The following is an 18,442-nucleotide window of genomic DNA, read 5'->3' as shown; positions in this document are numbered from 1 at the left end:
CAGCAGGGCAGGGCCCCGCGGTGTTCTACAGGGGGTCGGGGGGAGGCCGGAGGGCGCGGAAATGAATGAATTCGGGACCGGGAATGGGACCGGGCGGCCCCGGGTTCGCGGGGAGCCGGGGGACGGCGGGGCTCGGCGGGGACACGGCGTGCGGGTGGCTCTGACTGTCCCCCTCGGCTGGCAGCGGGAGCAGGGACAGCGCCAGCAGCCGCGGCCCGGGGGCACGGCAGGAGAGCCCGCCTGGCAGGAGAGGAGCCCCGGAGGTGAGCGGGCACCGCGGGGGCACAGCCGGACAGACCCGCCTGGCACGAGAGCAGCCTCGGAGGTGAGCGGGCACACACCGGGCACCACGGCAGCCGAGGGTGCTTGGGGTTTGTCTCCTGCAGGGTCAGCTCTGAATGAATTTGGGGTTTGTCTCCTGCAGGGTCAGCTCTGAATGAATTTGGGGTTTGTCTCCTGGAGGGTCTGAAATGGGTTTGGAGTTTGTCACTCACAGGGTCAGTCCTGGGATGGGCTTGTGGTTTGTCACCTGCAGGGTCAGTCCTGGGGTGGGATTGGGGTTTGTCACCTGCAGGGTCAGTTCTGGGGTGAGTTTGGGGTTTGTCACGTGTAGGGTCAGCTCTCAGGTGGGTTTGGGGTCCCTCACCTGCAGGATCAGCTCTCAGATGGGTTTGGGGTCCATCACCTGCAGGGTCAGCTCTCAGGTGGGTTTGGCGTCCATCACCTCTGGGATCAGCTCTCAGGTGGGTTTGGGGTCCATCACCTCTGGGATCAGCTCTCAGATGGGTTTGGGGTCCATCACCTCTGGGATCAGCTCTCAGATGGGTTTGGGGTCCATCACCTCTGGGATCAGCTCTCAGATGGGTTTGGGGTTTGTCACTCATGGGGTCAGTTCTGGGATGAGTTTGGGGTTTGTCACTCCTGGGGTCAGTTCTGAGATGGGTTTGGGGTCCCTCAGTTGCAGCTGCTGATCCAATATCAGTCTTTTGAGTGGGATTATCCCAAATCCTGCTGGAGCCAGGTGTGACCCTCTGGTTGTCTCTTCCCGAGGCCCTGAGAGCTCACACTCAGCGTTTGCTGGGGTAGAGCTGCAGGAAGGAGCTGCAGGGAAATCAGCTGTGCTGGGAAAACAAACTGCAACTGCCTTTCCCTTCAGGAGCCCACCACAAATCGAAGGGGAGCATTCCCATTGGAGCTCTCTGAGCTCTGCTTCAGCCCCAGCTCCTGGAAATGCCCTGAGCACCAAACTGACCCCACAGGGCTGAGCTTGGGCATTGAGGGGTGCCCTGAGAGCTGCTGAGTTCCCTGAGCACCCTGCACCTCAGAGCTCCCTAAGGATGGCACAGAAATGAGGATTTTGGTTCATTAACCCGCTGGCAGCTGGAATTGCAGTCAGGGCAGGGCTGCACACGGGTTCATCCTCTCAGTGTTCTATGTTTCCCCTCTCCTGGATCCTGAGGAATTCATTTCCTGCTGTCACTGCTCCTCCATGTTTTTCCCTGTGTTAATTTCTGATTTTGCAGTTTTTTGTTCCCTGAACCTTTGTGTGCTGCCCTTCTCTCCTCTCCTGTCCTGTCAGCTCTGTTCCCTCTGCTCAGCTCCCTCATGGTCCCTGCCTGTCCCTCCACCCTGCTCCAGGGCTTTGCAGCCCTGCCTTACCCCTGGATTTCATGGGTCTGATTCACAGCACCTCCTTGGCTTCTAGAAATGGGATTTTACCCTTTTATCCCAAAGATTTCAGCCTGAAGGACAAAGCTTCCTCTCTTCTTTCCTTCCCATGTGTCCTGTGACCTCTCCCAGGGCTGCCAGGGGCACAGAAATTGGGAATGCACTCGGTTCTTCACATCCATGAACATTTGTAGGATTTTAAGGGTGAATTTGATGGCTCTGCCCAGCTCGAGGTTTTGTAGGAGCTCAGTTCCTGCCTGGAATTTCTTCCTTTTTAATTTTGCACCTTTTGGTGCTGTTTAATTAACAACAGAGAATAAATTTGGCCTGATTTTGCAAAAGAAGCTGCTGGGTAAGAATTCCTGCCCTGACTCCTCTGGCCTTGTGAAAATCAACTGACAAAAGTGTGAGGTTCAGGATTTTATTTGAAATGTATCCTGGCAAGGTGGAAGTGGATTTTTAAAGGCAATTTAAGTAGCAAAGGGATTTTCTCTGCCTGCCTTTAGTGCCGTGCAAGGCTGCTCAACCCCACTGCTTCCAGTTCAAACATCTTGGATGTCATTAAGCTTTGATAAAAATATAAAAGAAGTGAAGCAGGTGAGTTTAAATTGTCCACAAATTTCTCCTCCCCTTTTTAGGGTGGAAATGTGTGATTTGAAATGTTTCTAAGGAGGCTGGGAGGATTTAATAGGAACAAATTGGCTCCTTGCTGGTGCATCCAGGCATGGTGAGGAGGAGCATCTCTGTCCCACCCATGCAAGCCATGGGACTCTGATCAATCCAGGAGCATAATGAAGCATAAATTCATCCTTCATTCCCTAATTTGAGATGCTCCAGAGCCCAGGCTGTGAAACTTCCAACTCACTGTGTTGTGGAGCTAAAACCTCCTCACTCCTGGGAACTTCTGCTGCCAGATCCTCGATTTCTGCCCTGAGAAGCTGTGACCTGCTTTGAAGAGGCTTTCCGCTCACTGAGGCATGCCCAAATCATTCCAAAACCAGGGGAAAACCCCTTTTTTGCCTGAAAATCCCCTTTATTGATTGATTTTTCTCCCTGTGACAGGGCTGCCCCAGCTCATTTAGCCTGGGAGTTAAATGAGGAGAGTTTGTGAGCCTGGATGGAATTCCCAGTGCCCTGTGCTGCTCAGACACTCAGGGAAGGAACATTTGACACACTTTGAGCAAAAGGAGCTGATATTGGAACAGAAATAGTTGTGCAGCTGGGACCAAAGGCAGCTTTGCCTGAATGTGGAAGATTTCTCAAGATAAAAGGCTGCCCAGTGAGAGGCATTAATACAGCCCTGCCTCTTGCCTGAGCTGCAAGTCAAACAAGCTTATCTGGGGCTTAGGAGAGTTAATTTTTTGCTTTTATGACTGGTTTTGAACTAGGAAGAAACTGGCTTAGTTTGAAGGCACAAAAAAAGGCCAAGTTTATGATGAGGGAGAATGAAACCTGGAGGTTTCTGCTCTGCCACTTCTGTCACTGCTGCTTGATTTAAAGCACTTCCATGGAGCCAATTTTTCTTAGGTTTTTGTGATGTTTGTCTTTATGTTTCCCTAAAGGACAACAGAAAGCAATTTAAAAACCCCAAATGTACAGAAACCCCAAACAACCCCTAAGAAACCCCTCAAAAAGCCCCAAAAACCTTTCAGGATTTCAGAGATCTGGGATAAATTGTGATTTGCAGATTAAAAAACCTCTCCAGAAAAACCTCTCTCAATTCCAGAGGTTTGGGATAAATTGTTATTTGCAGATTAAAAAACCATCTCAAAAAAAAAACCACAAAACCCTTGCAGAATTCAAAAAATTAGAGTAAATTGGTTTGCAGATTAAGAAAACCCTTTAAAACTGGAATTAAACTTGTCCTGTTCCATTATCAGGCAGTTTTCCTTTTAATTTCCAACTCCCTTTTTTTTTTCCTGCTGCTGATTTTACCTTTGGACACTTGGGCTTTGTTTTGGGACATTTCCATGCAGGGTAAGATTGCTGCCAAAATCTGCTTTGTTGATTTTGGGGAATCTTGGAGCGGCAGCCCAGTCCCTGAATCCAAGGAATTACACCCCAAAAACCCTCCCTGCCTGGATTTTGTGAGCCCTTCTCACTTGAGCCATCATTTATTGTGTTTCTTATCATTTCTGCTGATGGAAATTAATAGGAAATTATTACAACTGCTGGATGCTGTGGATTTTATAAAAGCTGCTGTGCAGGTCAATGTTTTGTATTTCAGTGTTTTATATTCCTCACCATCAGAGCATATTTGTTTCCTCCCATCCCTCCAAAGGTCTCCATGTCAAACACAAAAAGCCATTTGCTTCACTTAAATACCTTTTTTTTTTCTCTTATTTTTTTGCTGCTGCTTATTTGCAAGAAAACAGAAAACAAATTTCCTGAGTCCACGTGGCCCTGGCAGCTTTGATATTTGTGGTGGCCTCTCTGGGCTGACCTTTGTGTTCACACAGAGTCACTTCTCAGGCACTTGGGCAATTAAAATCCTCAATCTGAGCTGGCTCTTAAAGCCAATCATGATTTGTGCAGGAATTTATGAGCTCAGATCAGGCTTGATGTGCTCAGTGAGGAGAGGATTTGTTCAGCTCCATCCTGGGGAACTGCTCAGAGCTGTTGTCACCAGGAGGCAACTTCTGGCTTTTCATTTGGCTTTGACCTTGTCAGGGAGATCAGGACTTTGCTGGTGAGCCAGAACCAGCTTCAGTGTGCAGAGGAAGCTCAAAATGTGGATTTTCTGCTGCTCTGGGCCCTGCTGATGCTGAGATCATCTCGTGTTTATCAATCCCCTGGTAGCAGCAGGGCCCTGGGGGATTTTTGAGGGGTTTTTTAGGTGTTGTTTGGGGTTTCTGTACATTTGGGGTTTTTAAATTGCTTTCTGTTGTCCTTTAGGGAAACATAAAGACAAATATCACAAAAAACTGAGAAGAATTGGCTCCATGGAAGTGCTTTAAATCAAGCAGCAGTGACAGAAGTGGCAGAGCAGAAACCTCCAGGTTTCATCCTTCCCTCATCATAAACTTGGCCTTTTTTTGTGCCTTCAAACTAAGCCAGTTTCTTCCTAGTTCAAAACCAATACAATTCCCTGGGGAGAGCACAGCCAGCCCTAAAATACAGCTTAAGGTGCTTCTGGGAGGGGTTTGGGTTTATTTTCTGGTTTTAACTCCTCTGCAGACCTCCCACAGTATAAGGAGCAGCATTTTCTGGAGTGGGACTTTGATCTTGGGAGTTTGCAGCAAATTCTGTTCATTAGCAAAAGATTTTGGGGGTTCAGGTGCTGGGAAGGCTCAGTTTGCTTTAGTTGGGGCAGTGTTTAGTGTGTTTGGGTGGCTTTTTGGTGGGAAATCACCTTTCCTGTGCAAAACCAGCTGGACAAACAGGGGAAAGAGTCAGGAAAAGGTGAAATGGCAGCTTAATAAAAGATTAGTAAACTCTGATTTCGTGATGGATTGCTGGGAATGTTTAAAAAGCAACCAGACTGACATTTGTAGCATTTGTGCTCCAAGGGTTTTTAAAATAACAGGTGGAACTCTGCTCACTTATGCCATGGGTTTGTGGCAGCACTAAATGAACTTGCAGAGAGCAGCTGGAGTGAAACATGGGACACATTAAAATGAAGATGATTTGTAATTTTGTGGCTTTCTTTTTTAGGGTATTTAGAGCTGTTGTGTGGATGTGACCCAGTCAGCTCAGCCAGTTCCAGTCAGGCATTTCTATAATTTATGGGATTTTTGTTTCTGAAGTAAAATTAATGTACAGCCCAGGTTTTTTCCCTGCTTTGCACCTTGCCCTTTTCTATTGTATTTATTTGCTTTATTCTTGATGGACATGCCATTTTTAACTTCCACCAAGCACAAGTTTAGACATCTTCTAGGAAGGTCTCTGTGCAGGCAGCTGGGTCTGCTGCTTTGGTTGAATTTGGGGGTCTTTATTGGGGGTTCTGCCCCCTCAGGTGAGACCCCAGCCCAGGGAGGAGCCCAGAGGAGGCTCCAGGGGGATCAGAGGATGGAGCAGCTCTGCTGGGAGGAAAGGCTGGCACAGCTGGGAATGTTCACCTGGACAGGAGAAACCTTGGGGTGACCTCACTGTGGTCTTGCAGGGCCTGAAGGAGCTGCAGGAAACATGGAGATGGGATGGAAGGACAGGACACAGGGAATGGCCTCAGGCTGAAGGAGTGCAGGGATGGATGGATGGATGGATGGATGGATGGATGGATGGATATTGGGCAGGAATTGTTCCCTGTGAAGGTGGACAGGCCCTGGCACAGGTGCCCAGAGCAGCTGTGGCTGCTCCTGGGTCCCTGGAAGTGCCCAAGGATGGGGTTTGGAGCACCCTGGGGCCGTGGAAGGTGTCCCTGCCATGGCAGGGGTGGGGTGGGATCTTTATGATCCCTTCTAACCCAAACCAGTCTGGAACTCCATGAAATTCCAACCTCAAGCTCTTCATTGTCTGTGAAGGGCAGCACACTCCAGGCTGGGGCAATATTGCAATCAGTTCTTTGTGCAGTTTAAACTCTGAATTTCCCTCTTGGAGGGAAACCATATTGCTGAATTTCTGGCTTCCCAGAATGGTTTGGGGTGGAGGGGACCTCAAAGCTCCTCTCCCTCCAGGAGTGGCTTCCTCAGGGCCCCATCCAGCCTGGCTTCCCAGGAGCTCCAAGAACCTTTCCTTGGGAGGCAGAGCACAGGAGGAGGAGTCCCTGAGGGTGAGGTTTCCCTGCCTGCCCCCTTTGGTGCCCATAACCAGAGCTGTTCTCCCTGCAGGCTCGCGGGGACTGATGGACGTTCCCGACAGCCCGGAGCGAAACCCCTGCTCTCCCGAGGAAGAGGACCAGCAGCTTTCTGATGAGGAGGTCCTGAAGGAGAGCGGCTCCGAGCGGGAACTCGATGGGGAGGGTGGCCAGGGGAGCCTCCTGGGCGAGGAGGAGGAGGCAGGCAGGGCCCTGAGCCGGGCAGAGGAGGAGGAGAACCACTCTGACGAGGAGGATCGGCTGAGCGAGGCCAAGTCGCAGGAATCCGACACCAACGAGCAGGGCGTGGAGCTGAAGAGCCCCCGGCCCCGGAAGGGGGAGGAGGAAGACAGGACAAACGACCTGGAAGTGTCCTCTGTCACCAGGGAGCTTGATGAGCACGAGCTGGACTATGATGAGGAGGTTCCCGAGGAACCCAGCGCTGCTCCTGCAGAGGAGGACGGGGAGAAAGCTGCTGGGGAGGATGATGAGGAGGAGGAGAAAGGAGACGATGCCCCTGAGGATGAGAAGAAATCCAGCAGTAAAAGTGATGATGAGAAGGATGGGCAGGATCCCCTCAAGGAGAAGAAGAAAGAAGAGGATGATGGGGAAATCGATGATGGAGAAATTGATGTAAGTAGGAGGTGGGCAGAGCCCTGGGGTGCTTCTCCCACTGCAATTCCTTCCTCCTCCTGGTGGGAATACCCCTGTCCCTGGTGTGCAGGGAACTCCTTCCCTGGAGGTAAGGCCAGAGCATGGAGCAGGCCCTGATCCATTTGCTGAACCAAAACTTTGTGCCAGAGCCATCAAATGAGCTTTGTTCCCTCTCAGTGTGGGGAGGCTCCAGTGCTGTGAGAAACTGCCCTGCCTCAGCTCCAGGGGGACTTGGGAATGATGCTGGCAGCAAATCCCATGGATGGGGTGGCCAGGAGCTGTTCAGATTGAGGAGCTGCTGCTGGGGGTGTTTGTGCTGCTCAAACCCTGATCCTGGGCTGTTCCAGCAGCATCTGGGTGCATGGAAGGGCAATGGAAGGTGCTGGGCTTTCTGGAAAATTCCCAAAGCATGGTTTGGGGATGGGGTCAGGAATGTGCAGTGTTTCACAGCCCTGAGCAAACCAGGATACTCAGAAAAATCAAAAATGGGGTTTAGTTGCAGGTGGAGATTAGGGAAGATCTCACCTTTAGCCATGGCTGTGCTCAGCAGGGAGCTCTGCAGAGCAGCAGCTGTTGTGTGCAGCTGAACTGCAATTTCCTCCTTTTCCATGAAGGAAACAGGGCAGAGTAATTCCAGTAAAACCCCTCCTGTGGGCTCCTGATCTGGAGGTACGTCCCAGTGGGGGGAATGTGAGGAGGAATCGCTGGTGCAGAGCACCTGGGCTGGCTCCCATTGCAGAGCTGCAGCTGCACAGCTGGGCTGGGCTGTGGGACTGTCCTGGGGACAGGCAGGGAGGCCCTGGAGTGGGCTGGGGTCACTGCTGGGGCTCCTCAGCTGGGCAGGGGAGGTGCTCTGTCCTCCCAGCCCCATTCCTGTGGCTCTGACCTGGCCACAGGAGCCTGGGAAGCTCCTGGAGCCTCACTGCACACACCCTCCTCCCTTTTCCCCAAAGAATCATATTTTGTGTGCTTTTTACTCTTCATAATTCATTGACAAGTTTAATTGCTTTCAGAAATGACATGGTTTTCCTCCCTCGTGCCCATCCTGGCAGGTGATTTTGTTCCAACACGTGTTTTCCAAAGGTTTTGTGTATTCCTGAATCAGTTAGAAGGAATCCCAGTATCTTATGGGCAGAAAAAAAAAAATTCCTGGAGCCCTGACTCCATGCCTGCTCCTTGATTAAAATATGAATGCTCTCCTTTGGAGCCTGAGGCATTCTTGGGAGCTCTCCTCACAAAGCAGGAGATGAATCTGTACCCTGGTTTTCATACATTAACTCATAACAGCATTCTCAGCTGCCTGATTCCAAGGAGACCTCCCAGAAATAAATACTTCCCCCTTTGTTGCAGACTTCACACAGCTCTTTTGAAAGCAGCAGAGTGGAGCTGCTTCTCCCATTCATGCAGCACTGAAAGCCAGCCCCAGCTTTGGGGAAAACCTCAAGCTCTGCATTTTCTTCTGCTTTCAGCCTCCTGGCGTGGAGGGAGGGGAGTATTAATGCAGATTTTAATTGGAATATCAGTGCAGGCTTTGAAATCCGGTGCTGTTGAGGAGAGCTGTGTCCCTGGCTGGCTCAGGAGTGCAGCAGCAGAGGCTCCTCACCCTCCTCTCTGTGCTCCTGGGTTTGTCTGCAGCCAAGGAATGGCTTTTCCTTCTTGCCAGCTGCTCAGTGGATCAAAGGAGGGAATTTTGCTCATCTTTTCCACCCAGAGAGTGGCTGTTGCCAGGCACAGGGAAGGCCCATCCAGATGCTTCCTCTTCACGTGTTTCATGTGCTGAAAACAGAAATGGAGGCAGAGAGGGGGAAAACCAGAGTGTCCTTTGGGATAAAATCCTGATTTCCTGGCCAGGTACCCCTGACACCTCTCTGGTCTTTGTACCTTTGCCTCCTGCATCCCCAGCTCCTTTTGGTTTTCCAGTGCAGCCTAACAAAGCCAGGGAAGGTTTTCTTCCCTTGGAGAAAGGAGAAAATGCTGGTACTTGAAAGTCCCAAGAACTTTTCTTCTGGAGGTGTTTCATGGCTGTTATTTCTTAATCTTGGAGCAGCCTCCAGCCACCAGAATTCACTCCTGGGGCTGCAGTCCCTGGGGATGAGGCAGAGTTTTGTTTGAGCTGGTTCCCAACTCCAACATGGAGCTGAGGAGTAGAAGAGAAGGTGGAGATGACTGGAAGAAATCTGTTGGATGTACCCTGAAAAGTTCATTTGTGAGATTGTCCCTGGAGAGGGACTCTGGACAGGGGTATGGAGTGATGGAATGAGGTGGAACTGGCCGGATTAATTTGGATATTGGGAAGGAATTCCTGGCTGTGAGGGTGGGCAGGCCCTGGCACAGAGTGCCCGCAGAATTGTGGCTGCCCCTGGATCCCTGGCAGTGCCCAGGGCCAGGCTGGATGGGGTTTGGAGCAGCCTGGGGCAGTGGAAGGTGCTTTTACAGCCACCTGGAATATTGTCCTCCCCTTGTGCAGGTGCTCTGGGGCACTCCTGTAACCTGACCTTGTTCTTCTCCTGTGGTTTTGCCCCAGGGTGGCTCTGAGTGTTTGAACAAGACTGGGAAATGTCAGGTCCCACATGAAATGTCAGCTTTGTGTGTCTGTTCCAGGATGATGACTTGGAAGAAGGGGAGGTTAAAGACCCCAACGACAGGAAGGTGAGGCCCAGGCCCACCTGCCGCTTCTTCATGAAAGGTAACCCCACCCTGGGGGCTGGAGGAGCCAGAGCTGCTGCCCTTGCTCCTGTTTGGGGATTTTGGTTCTCCATTAAGCTGCTGTTACGTGGTAAATTCTGCCCCAAGCGTCCTCAGTGCCACCTTGCTGTTTGTTGGTGGCCAAAGCTGAATTTTCATGGAGCCACTACACAAAAAGCGTTTTGCCCTCAGCGTGGTGAGCCTGGAGGAGGTGAATAAAGGGAGATTTTCAGGGAATAAAACACAGAAGTTGTGGCTGCCCCTGGATCTCTTTAAGAGTCCAAGGCCAGGCTGGACAGGGCTTGGAGCAGTTTGGGATAGTGGAAGGTGTTGAGGTTGGAATTGGATGAGCCCTTCCAGCCCAAACCATTCCATGATTCTGTCCCTGTTTGTTTGGGATGCTCTGTGGTCCTTGCTTTGCCCTCAGGTTTCCTGTGAAAGGCAAAGCTCCTAAATGGAAATGTTTGTCAGTAACAAATGAGGATCTCATAGGCTTATTCCTACATTTAATTACCAGAGTGTGTCCAGCCCTCCCTCCCTCCCTCCTCCCCACTGGAATAAGGTTCCTGTACATTGATCCATCTGTGTGTGGATGTGTTTGTCCCCTCTGGCAGGCTGAGAGTGCCGTGTGTGTGCCAACAGGTGAATCCCAGCCCAGCTGGAGAGGAGAAAACTCAAACACCTCCAACAACGTTATCCTTACAGGGTTTTACCTGCCTGCTGGCGTTTTTGTGGGGCTGGGGCGCTGCTGGGAGCAGGGTCTAACAGCTCTGTGTGTGTTCCCACAGGACACTGCACCTGGGGCATGAACTGTCGCTTTATCCACCCCGGAGTGAACGACAAAGGAAATTACTCACTCATCTCCAAACCTGAGCCCTTCTCCCCCAACGGGGCCCCTCCCATGGGCCCTCACCCGCTGATGCCAGCCAACCCCTGGGTATGGAACCTCTCCTGGCCATTCATGGCTTCTGCACCACCCTCCCCATCCCTGCACTGCTCCAGGTGGGCTTTTGGACGGCCTGGTCTGGTGGGAAATGTTCCTTCCACTGGAACCAGATGAGCTTTGAGGTCCCTTCCAACCCAAACCATTCCATGATCCTGGGATTTTCCTCCTCTTTATTTGACCTAATGCCTCAGCAAAATTCAGCCCACAGTTGGACATGCGATTTTTAAATGGAGATCTTGGAGTTGCCAGTAGAGGGGGGTAAAATTCCACAGTTTCCCAGCTTAGTCCCGCTGAGGCACATCTGGAGTAACTCTTGAGTAGCTTTACCAAGCACAGCTTTGCTGTTCAAAACTAACTCAAGTGTCTTCTCCTGCTCTCCTCACCTTTCCAACAGGGAGGCCCAGTGGTTGATGAAATCTTACCTCCACCTCCTCCAGACCCTCCAACAGAAAGTGCCTGGGAGAGGGGACTCCGGCACGCTAAAGAGGTAAATTCCTTCCTCAGGGAATTGCTGGCTGCCTCCAGAATCCACTGGAAAAGCTCTTTTTGGAGCACAGGTGTTATGCTCTTTCTCTGTTCCTTTTGCCTGTTAATCTGTTAATTGTGATTTGTTGTACATCACAGTTGTTAGACAGCCAAGAGCAACTCAAATCCAGGTTGTGGGGTGTTTATATTCAAAAAAAGTGGGAATTTGTGGCCCTTAACTCCAGCCCTTCACAAAGCAAAGCTTTAAGCTGATCCAGTTTCCCTCCCTTCAGTGCCTGTGTCTCCAGTTTGTGATCACTGCAGGGGGGAAACTTCTGCTTCCTGTTGTTCTGAGCTGGTGGAACAGGGAATTAATCAGGAAAAGTCTCCAATATCCTGCACATTGTGAGGGAAGAAGGTGCTCTGGCTGCAGGAAACCTCCTGAGGGCAGGATTTTTAATATTCCAATTTCTCCCTGCCCCAGGAACCTTCTCCCCTCACACTATTTTTGTGCTCTTTAAAAAGGTATTAATTTTTTTTTATTAAAAAAAGTTATTCAAAAGGTATTTGTGATGGTTTCAGTGATTGGTTTTTCTGGGTTTGGATTGAAGGCATTGAGACAGTAATTTGTGTTCGGACTCAGGTGTTTATTATTTCTTATTAGTAAAACAGTCTCACTACTGTGAGTTTGGCAGCTTTTCATTAGAGGGCACAAAATGGCCAACAAGGTCTTTTAAGACTAAACTATCTAATTAAGAACTGACACCTAGATTATTTTCCTTTTTTTTTAAATTACTATTTTCCGTATTTTTCTTTTTAACTGATGCCAAAGAGCCCCCAGTGAGGATTTTTCTGCCCAATTACAAAATACCACCCAAACCCAAGAAGAAGGAGGAAGAAGAAGCATGAAGAATAAAACCCAGGACGACACCCTGTGCCCTCCATCTTTGTTCCATCCACAACATTCTAAAAATTCCAAATCCTAAATTTCTCACCACGTGATACACGTACACTACTCTCTATAATCTATAGATTATAGATTCCATTTTTGTGGGTTCTAGTCTTTTCTGGAGCTTAGGAAACTTTCTCCATGGATGAGGTCAAAGTCAGTGAAGAATAAGAAGAAGAAACCCAGGGCAACACCCTGTGCCCTCCATCTCCCTTCTATCCACAACATACTAAAAATCCCAAAACCTAAATTTCTCACTAAGTGATATACCTACACTGCTCTCTATAATCTGTTTCACACTTTTGTGGATTCCAGTCTATCTTGAAGTCTAGGCAGCTTTCTCCATGAGTGAGAGTCAAAGTCAGTGAAGAAGAAGAAGAAGAAGAAGAAGAAACCCAGGACAACATCCTGTGTCCTCCATCTTGCTTCCATCCACAACATACTAAAAATCCCAAAACCTAAATTTCTCACCAAGTGATACACCTACACTGCTCTCTACAATCTATTGCACACTTTTGTGGGTTCTAGTCTATTCTGGAGTTTAGGAAACTTTCTCCATGGATGAGGTCAAAGTCAGTGCTGCCCTGGGGGTCAGGGGACCCCAGAGCAGACTGAGAAATATTCCTGGGTTTCCACAGGTATTAAATATGTTCTTCTTTTTAAAAAGGTATTAAAAATACCTTTCTTCTCTTTCAAAAGGTATTAAAAAAAGCAACAATGAGGAAGGAGCAGGAGCCTGACTTTGAGGAGAAGAGGTTCACAGTGACCATCGGGGAGGACGAGCGGGAGTTCGACAAGGAGAACGAATTCTTCCGGGACTGGAATTACCGCATCACCCGCGACGTGCGGGACCCCGCGTAAGAGACAGCCCTGGCAGCTCCAGGGAGGGACAGCTGGGTGGGGCTGCACTGCAGGGAGCCTGCCTGGGGTCCCCTGTCCCTCCACACTCGGGGGTGGCACCTCCAAACAGGGAGCAGCTCCCTTGAGCAGGAGCTTGTGAGCTTGAGCCACCTCCGCTCGCTCCGGTTCAGCCCCACCTTCCTTCCTGGTCTCCTTCAGCCCTTCCTGCCTCCAATCTCCTTGGAATTCTGCTCCTCCTGGGCTCTCTCCAGCTCTGCATTGCCTGCCTCACACCAGTGTGTTCTTCCAGCTTTTTTTCTCCCTTTTTTTCCTTATCCCAACCATGAGAAGTTGGAGCATGTTCAGTGTGCAGGAGCTGGTGGTCCCAGCTGGGGCAGAACTGGTTTAACAGACACCTGGACTGGTCCCAGTTTAAGCTGGTACCTGGTTTAACAAACACCTGGACTGGTCCCAGTTAAAGCTGGTACCTGGTTTAACAGACACCTGGACTGGTCCCAGTTAAAGCTGGTACCTGGTTTAACAAACACCTGGACTGGTCCCAATTGAAGCTGGTACCTGGTTTAACAGACACCTGGACTGGTCCCAGTTGAAGCTGGTACCTACCAGTTAAAGCTGGTACCTGGCCACAACAAGCCCCCTAAATTTAAATTGGAGTTTTAAGGTTAAATTTCAACTGTTGGAGACCTCAAACCCAGCTCTGGGAAATTGTTTGGTAGTTCTCGAGCCAAGAAAAGGAATGGGAAGAGAATTTTTGGGAGAGAGGTTTGGATTCTGCAGGAGTACAGGTGGTTTCTCCTTGCTCGTGCATCCTCTGTTCTTCCTACATGGACAGATTATGGAAATATTTCCACTCCCAGAGAGTTTGCAAGGCCTAGTTCTGTTTATTTTAGAGTGGATGAATTACAAAAAAAACATCTGAAAAGGAGCAGATTAAGCTTTTGTTCAATATTCTTTGATTTGCTCTGGAGTGCAATTCCTTTCCCTAATTAAAAAAAAAAAATACAAAAAGCCCTGTCCTCAGTTCTGCAGCCTGAAGGAAAAGAAATTCCTAAAGTATTAACATTTTCCTGAGTTTAATTAGCTCTGGATCTTGGCCTTGTGTTCCTCTCAGGGTTTACCCCCAGTGTTCTGGGGGCTGTTCATCCGTTATCTGCATTTTATGACTGCCCTGTAAAATGCACCAGCAGCATTTTGACCCTCTCTGATGTAGGAATTGTTAAGAGCAGGCCTGGTTTTCATATAGTCCATAAAAAAAATGTATTGCACATAACCAATGTTAAACAAAACTCATCCAACAACTGGAATTCCTGAAAATTGAAGGCTGTGTGAACAGGCTGTGGCATTAAAATATCTCCATTGTGTGTGAAGGGAAAAGTTATGAATCTGCTGCTGTAAGCTCTAGAAAATGCTGATTTTTCTCCTCCCTACACACAATTTGTTGCCCAGCTGGACACCTTGCAGCCGCCTGAGCACTGGAAGTGCAGCTGGGATGTGGAAAATGCTTTCAGCACTGTCTTGTGACATGTGGAGTTGTCTCAGTAGTTCATGAATCCCTTTTTCTTTTTTGAATGACTATAGGGAGGTGGACATCAAAGAAAACATTAACTATGGGTAAGCAGGTCTTTGATTCCAGTACTGTTACAACTGTAAGAGAATTTTTCTTTGCCTTTTTTTTCCATTGCAATTCCTCCAACTTCTGGGGCCACAGACAGACCCCTGTCCCCTCAGCAGCTGACTCAGTGGATAGATTGGATTATTTTTGGGGTGGTACCAATTATTTTCTAATGATTTAAGCACTGAATTACCCAAACACACAGCAGTGATCCTTTTTGAAATTAAAATAATCCTCCAGTATTATAGGAAGGGGAAATTTGGGCTTGAGGCTGTGTGAAAAAGCAGAATTTCCTTTCTGGTGTGGCTTGAGATGTTCTCCTGTCTCTTTGAACACCTGATGTCACTGAATCCAGGCTGCTCTGGGGTTAGCATCAGGAGTTTGTTACTGACTGAAGCATCCCAAATCTTGGTTCTCTCTCCTTTGGCTTATTGCTTCAGTCCAAAAGAGAAATCCTAAATTATTTTAAAGCACTGAAAGAAATACAGGTACCATTCGCAGGGCAGCACCTACATCTTAACCTGGTTTAGGTTATTTGGCACTGTAAAAATTCAAAAAGTGGCCTCTTTATTCCTTTTTTTAATAAATCAGAGTCTCATTATGAATACTCTGGAATTTGGGAGCACTTGCTGTATAATCTTAGCTCTGCCACTGACTCCTCTGTGGCCCTGGAAGTTTCTTACTCCCTGTACCCCCTCCTCATCCTCACAGTGGATCTGATATTTGCACTCCAGGTGCTTGGATGTTGTTGAGTTGGGGAATTAAAACCATCAAACAATGTGAATAGAAATCAGGGGATGGAGGAAGCAGCTTTAGGGAGGGTGGGGTTTCCATCCTCCTCCTCCCCAAAAATCCTTCATTCTGCAGCTGTGTGTGTGCCACCAGTCCATGGCTGGGCCAGCAGCTGATTCCCAGTGCAGGATATCAGCTGGAGAAGTGGTGCCTTCATTCCAGGGGGTCATTCCAGGTTCAGAGAGTTGCTGACCTGCCCCCAAAGCTCCACTGCTCCCTGTGCAGAGCTCCTGTCCTGCACTGGTGGCACTGGTGGCAGCCATCACTGCAGGGGCAGGAGCTGGGGCACTCCTGAGGAGTTTGGGATGAGCTGTGGGTGCATGGGCAGCAATCCCAGCTCTCAATCCACGAGGCAGAACATGTCCTGCTCCCTGTGCAGGCACTGGAAGGGGCTCTCAAAAGCACTTTGTGTTTGCACCACATTGATTTGAAGGCTGAATTTTTGGTAGCTCTTTTTTTTTGGTGTTTATCAAGAAAGGTTTGTGCTTTTCTCTGATAAGCCTCACTTAAAAAAGACTATTTGGTTGGGCTGTGTGCAGAAAATAAACATCTCTGCACAGCCCTGCTGCATTGAAGGTGGTTTTGTTGTCCCAGTGGCTGAGCTGATGTAGCACACAGAGTTTTTGTGGTGCCAAGGTGCCTTTTCCCTCTCTAACACTCCCTGTTTTTCATTGTAGGCTTGATCCCTATGCAGATCCCTATTATGACTATGAAATAGAGCGCTTCTGGCGTGGTGGGCAGTATGAGAATTTCAGGGTTCAGTACACAGACCCCGACCCCTACCGTAACTACAGAGTAAGTAAGGAACTCCCCCTTCCCCCTTCTCCTTCCTGACTCTCTTCCAGGTTCTTCTGGGCCTTGGCACAGTTCCAGGGCAGTGCTTGAAGCAGGAGTTCTCAAATAGTTCAGTCTTGGCTCAGCCCCAGCACAGGGCACGCTGGAGGTGAGGGGATGGAGGATGTTCTGTTCCAGCACCATGAGGGTGAAAGCAGCATGCCAGGCTGGGGAGGGAGGCTGGGAAGCTGCCTGGTGGAAAAGGACATGGAGTGCTGCTTGGCAGTGGCTGGGAAAGCCACTGGCACCTGGCTGGCACCAGCCCTGGCATGGCCACAGCCCCAGGGCAGGGACTGTCCCTGTGCTGGGCACGGCTGAGGCCACACCTGGGGCTCTGGTCTGGTTTGGGCCCCTCCAAGACAGACCTGGAGGGGCTGGAGCAGGTCCAGGGAGGGGAATGGAGCTGGGAAGGGAATGGAGAATCCTGAGGGAGCTGGGAAGGGAATGGAGAATCCTGAGGGGGCTGGAAAGGGAATGGAGAATCCTGAGGGAGCTGGGAAAGGAATGGAGAATCCTGAGGGGGCTGGGGAGGGAATGGAGAATCCTGAGGGGGCTGGGAAAGGAATGGAGAATCCTGAGGGAGCTGGGAAGGGAATGGAGAATCCTGAGGGAGCTGGGAAGGGGCTGGGGAATCCTGAGGGAGCTGGGAAGGGAATGGAGAATCCTGAGGGGGCTGGGAAAGGAATGGAGAATCCTGAGGGAGCTGGAAAGGGAATGGAGAATCCTGAGGGAGCTGGGAAAGGAATGGAGAATCCTGAGGGAGCTGGGAAGGGGCTGGGGAATCCTGAGGGAGTTGGGAAGGGAATGGAGAATCCTGAGGGAGCTGGGAAGGGAATGGAGAATCCTGAGGGGGCTGGGAAAGGAATGGAGAATCCTGAGGGAGCTGGGATGGGAATGGAGAATCCTGAGGGAGCTGGGAAGGGAATGGAGAATCCTGAGGGAGCTGGAAAGGGAATGGAGAATCCTGAGGGGGCTGGGAAAGGAATGGAGAATCCTGAGGGAGCTGGGATGGGAATGGAGAATCCTGAGGGAGCTGGGGAGGGAATGGAGAATCCTGAGGGGGCTGGGAAAGGAATGGAGAATCCTGAGGGAGCTGGGAAGGGAATGGAGAATCCTGAGGGGGCTGGGAAGGGAATGGAGAATCCTGAGGGGGCTGGGAAAGGAATGGAGAATCCTGAGGGAGCTGGGAAGGGAATGGAGAATCCTGAGGGGGCTGGGAAAGGAATGGAGAATCCTGAGGGGGCTGGGAAGGGAATGGAGAATCCTGAGGGAACTGGGAAGGGAATGGGGAATCCTGAGGGGGCTGGGAAGGGAATGGAGAATCCTGAGGGAGCTGGGGAGGGAATGGAGAATCCTGAGGGAGCTGGGAAGGGGCTGGGGAATCCTGAGGGAGCTGAGGGGGCTCAGCCTGGATAAAAGGAGGCTCAGGGGGGATCTTGTGGCTCTGCACAGCTCCTGCCAGGAGGGGACAGGCTCTGCTCCCAGGGAACAGGGACAGGAGCAGAGGGAACAGCCTCAAGTTGCACCAGGAGAGGATTAGGTTGGATTTTAGGAAAATTCTTCCATGGAAAGGGTGTTAAACATTGGGAAAAACTGCCCAGGGTAGTGGTGGAGTCCCCAGCCCTGGAAGTATTCAGAAAACCTGTGGGTGTGGCACCTGGGGACATGGTCAGTGGTGACCTTGGTGATGGTGCTGGCTTAGGGTTGCATTTGATGATCTGAAGGGTTTTTCCAACCTTAACAGTTCCATGTCTGAGGTGGTTCTTGCTCATGCTCCTTGGCTGCTCCTCTGTAGCAGTTGACCAGTGCTTGCCCATCCTTGGACATCTTGGAGTTTCCAGGAAAGAACCTGGTTGAAAACTTCAGAAAGGCTCTGAACCCTTTCCCTGCTCTTCCTTTCCCCTCATGCAAACTTTGTGCCCCTGGAGCAGTGACCAAACCAACCAATCCTGCTTGGGGGGAGCTTTTCAGTGCTTTCCATCAAATCCTTTCAAAAGTAGCTTTTCCTTTGCTCTAAATCCTTATTTTCTGCAGGACAGGAATCTGAGCCTCACTGTGGCCACACATGACCAATTATTTTCCTGGTGCTCATTTGCAAAGTTAATTATCTGGTTATAGAAATGATCAGCAACGAGAGGAAAGACTTGTAAACATCAACACATTTATTTAATAAGCCTCATAAACCAAATTAATCCAAGCATTGCCTTTGAAAACAACAGTTGTGTGGGATGTGATGCTGGGTTT

At 49.9% G+C, this 18,442-nt stretch overlaps 1 protein-coding gene across 2 annotated transcripts in view; it reads left to right on the top strand.

Annotated features, from left to right (window-relative positions):
• Window positions 1–160: 160 nt before the first annotated feature.
• The window catches only part of ZC3H18 (zinc finger CCCH-type containing 18), a 47,630-nt gene continuing 29,348 nt past the window's right edge, over window positions 161–18,442 (top strand). For both annotated transcript variants that reach the window (XM_054269421.1, XM_054269420.1), the window contains exons 1-8: window positions 161–325; window positions 6,435–7,033; window positions 9,656–9,740; window positions 10,528–10,676; window positions 11,080–11,172; window positions 12,799–12,956; window positions 14,539–14,571; window positions 16,042–16,159. In XM_054269421.1, the coding sequence (XP_054125396.1) occupies window positions 6,449–7,033; window positions 9,656–9,740; window positions 10,528–10,676; window positions 11,080–11,172; window positions 12,799–12,956; window positions 14,539–14,571; window positions 16,042–16,159 (1,221 nt within the window). In that variant the 5' untranslated portion in view covers window positions 161–325; window positions 6,435–6,448. The remainder of the gene's footprint in view (window positions 326–6,434; window positions 7,034–9,655; window positions 9,741–10,527; window positions 10,677–11,079; window positions 11,173–12,798; window positions 12,957–14,538; window positions 14,572–16,041; window positions 16,160–18,442) is intronic.

The sequence above is a fragment of the Melozone crissalis genome, unplaced genomic scaffold (genome assembly GCF_028551555.1).
Source record: "Melozone crissalis strain CALT ecotype California unplaced genomic scaffold, PUWL_Pcris_2 ptg000007l_1, whole genome shotgun sequence".
Classification (NCBI taxonomy): domain Eukaryota; kingdom Metazoa; phylum Chordata; class Aves; order Passeriformes; family Passerellidae; genus Melozone; species Melozone crissalis.
Note: the sequence above shows the minus strand (reverse complement) of the source record. Positions and strands in the feature narration are given on the sequence as shown.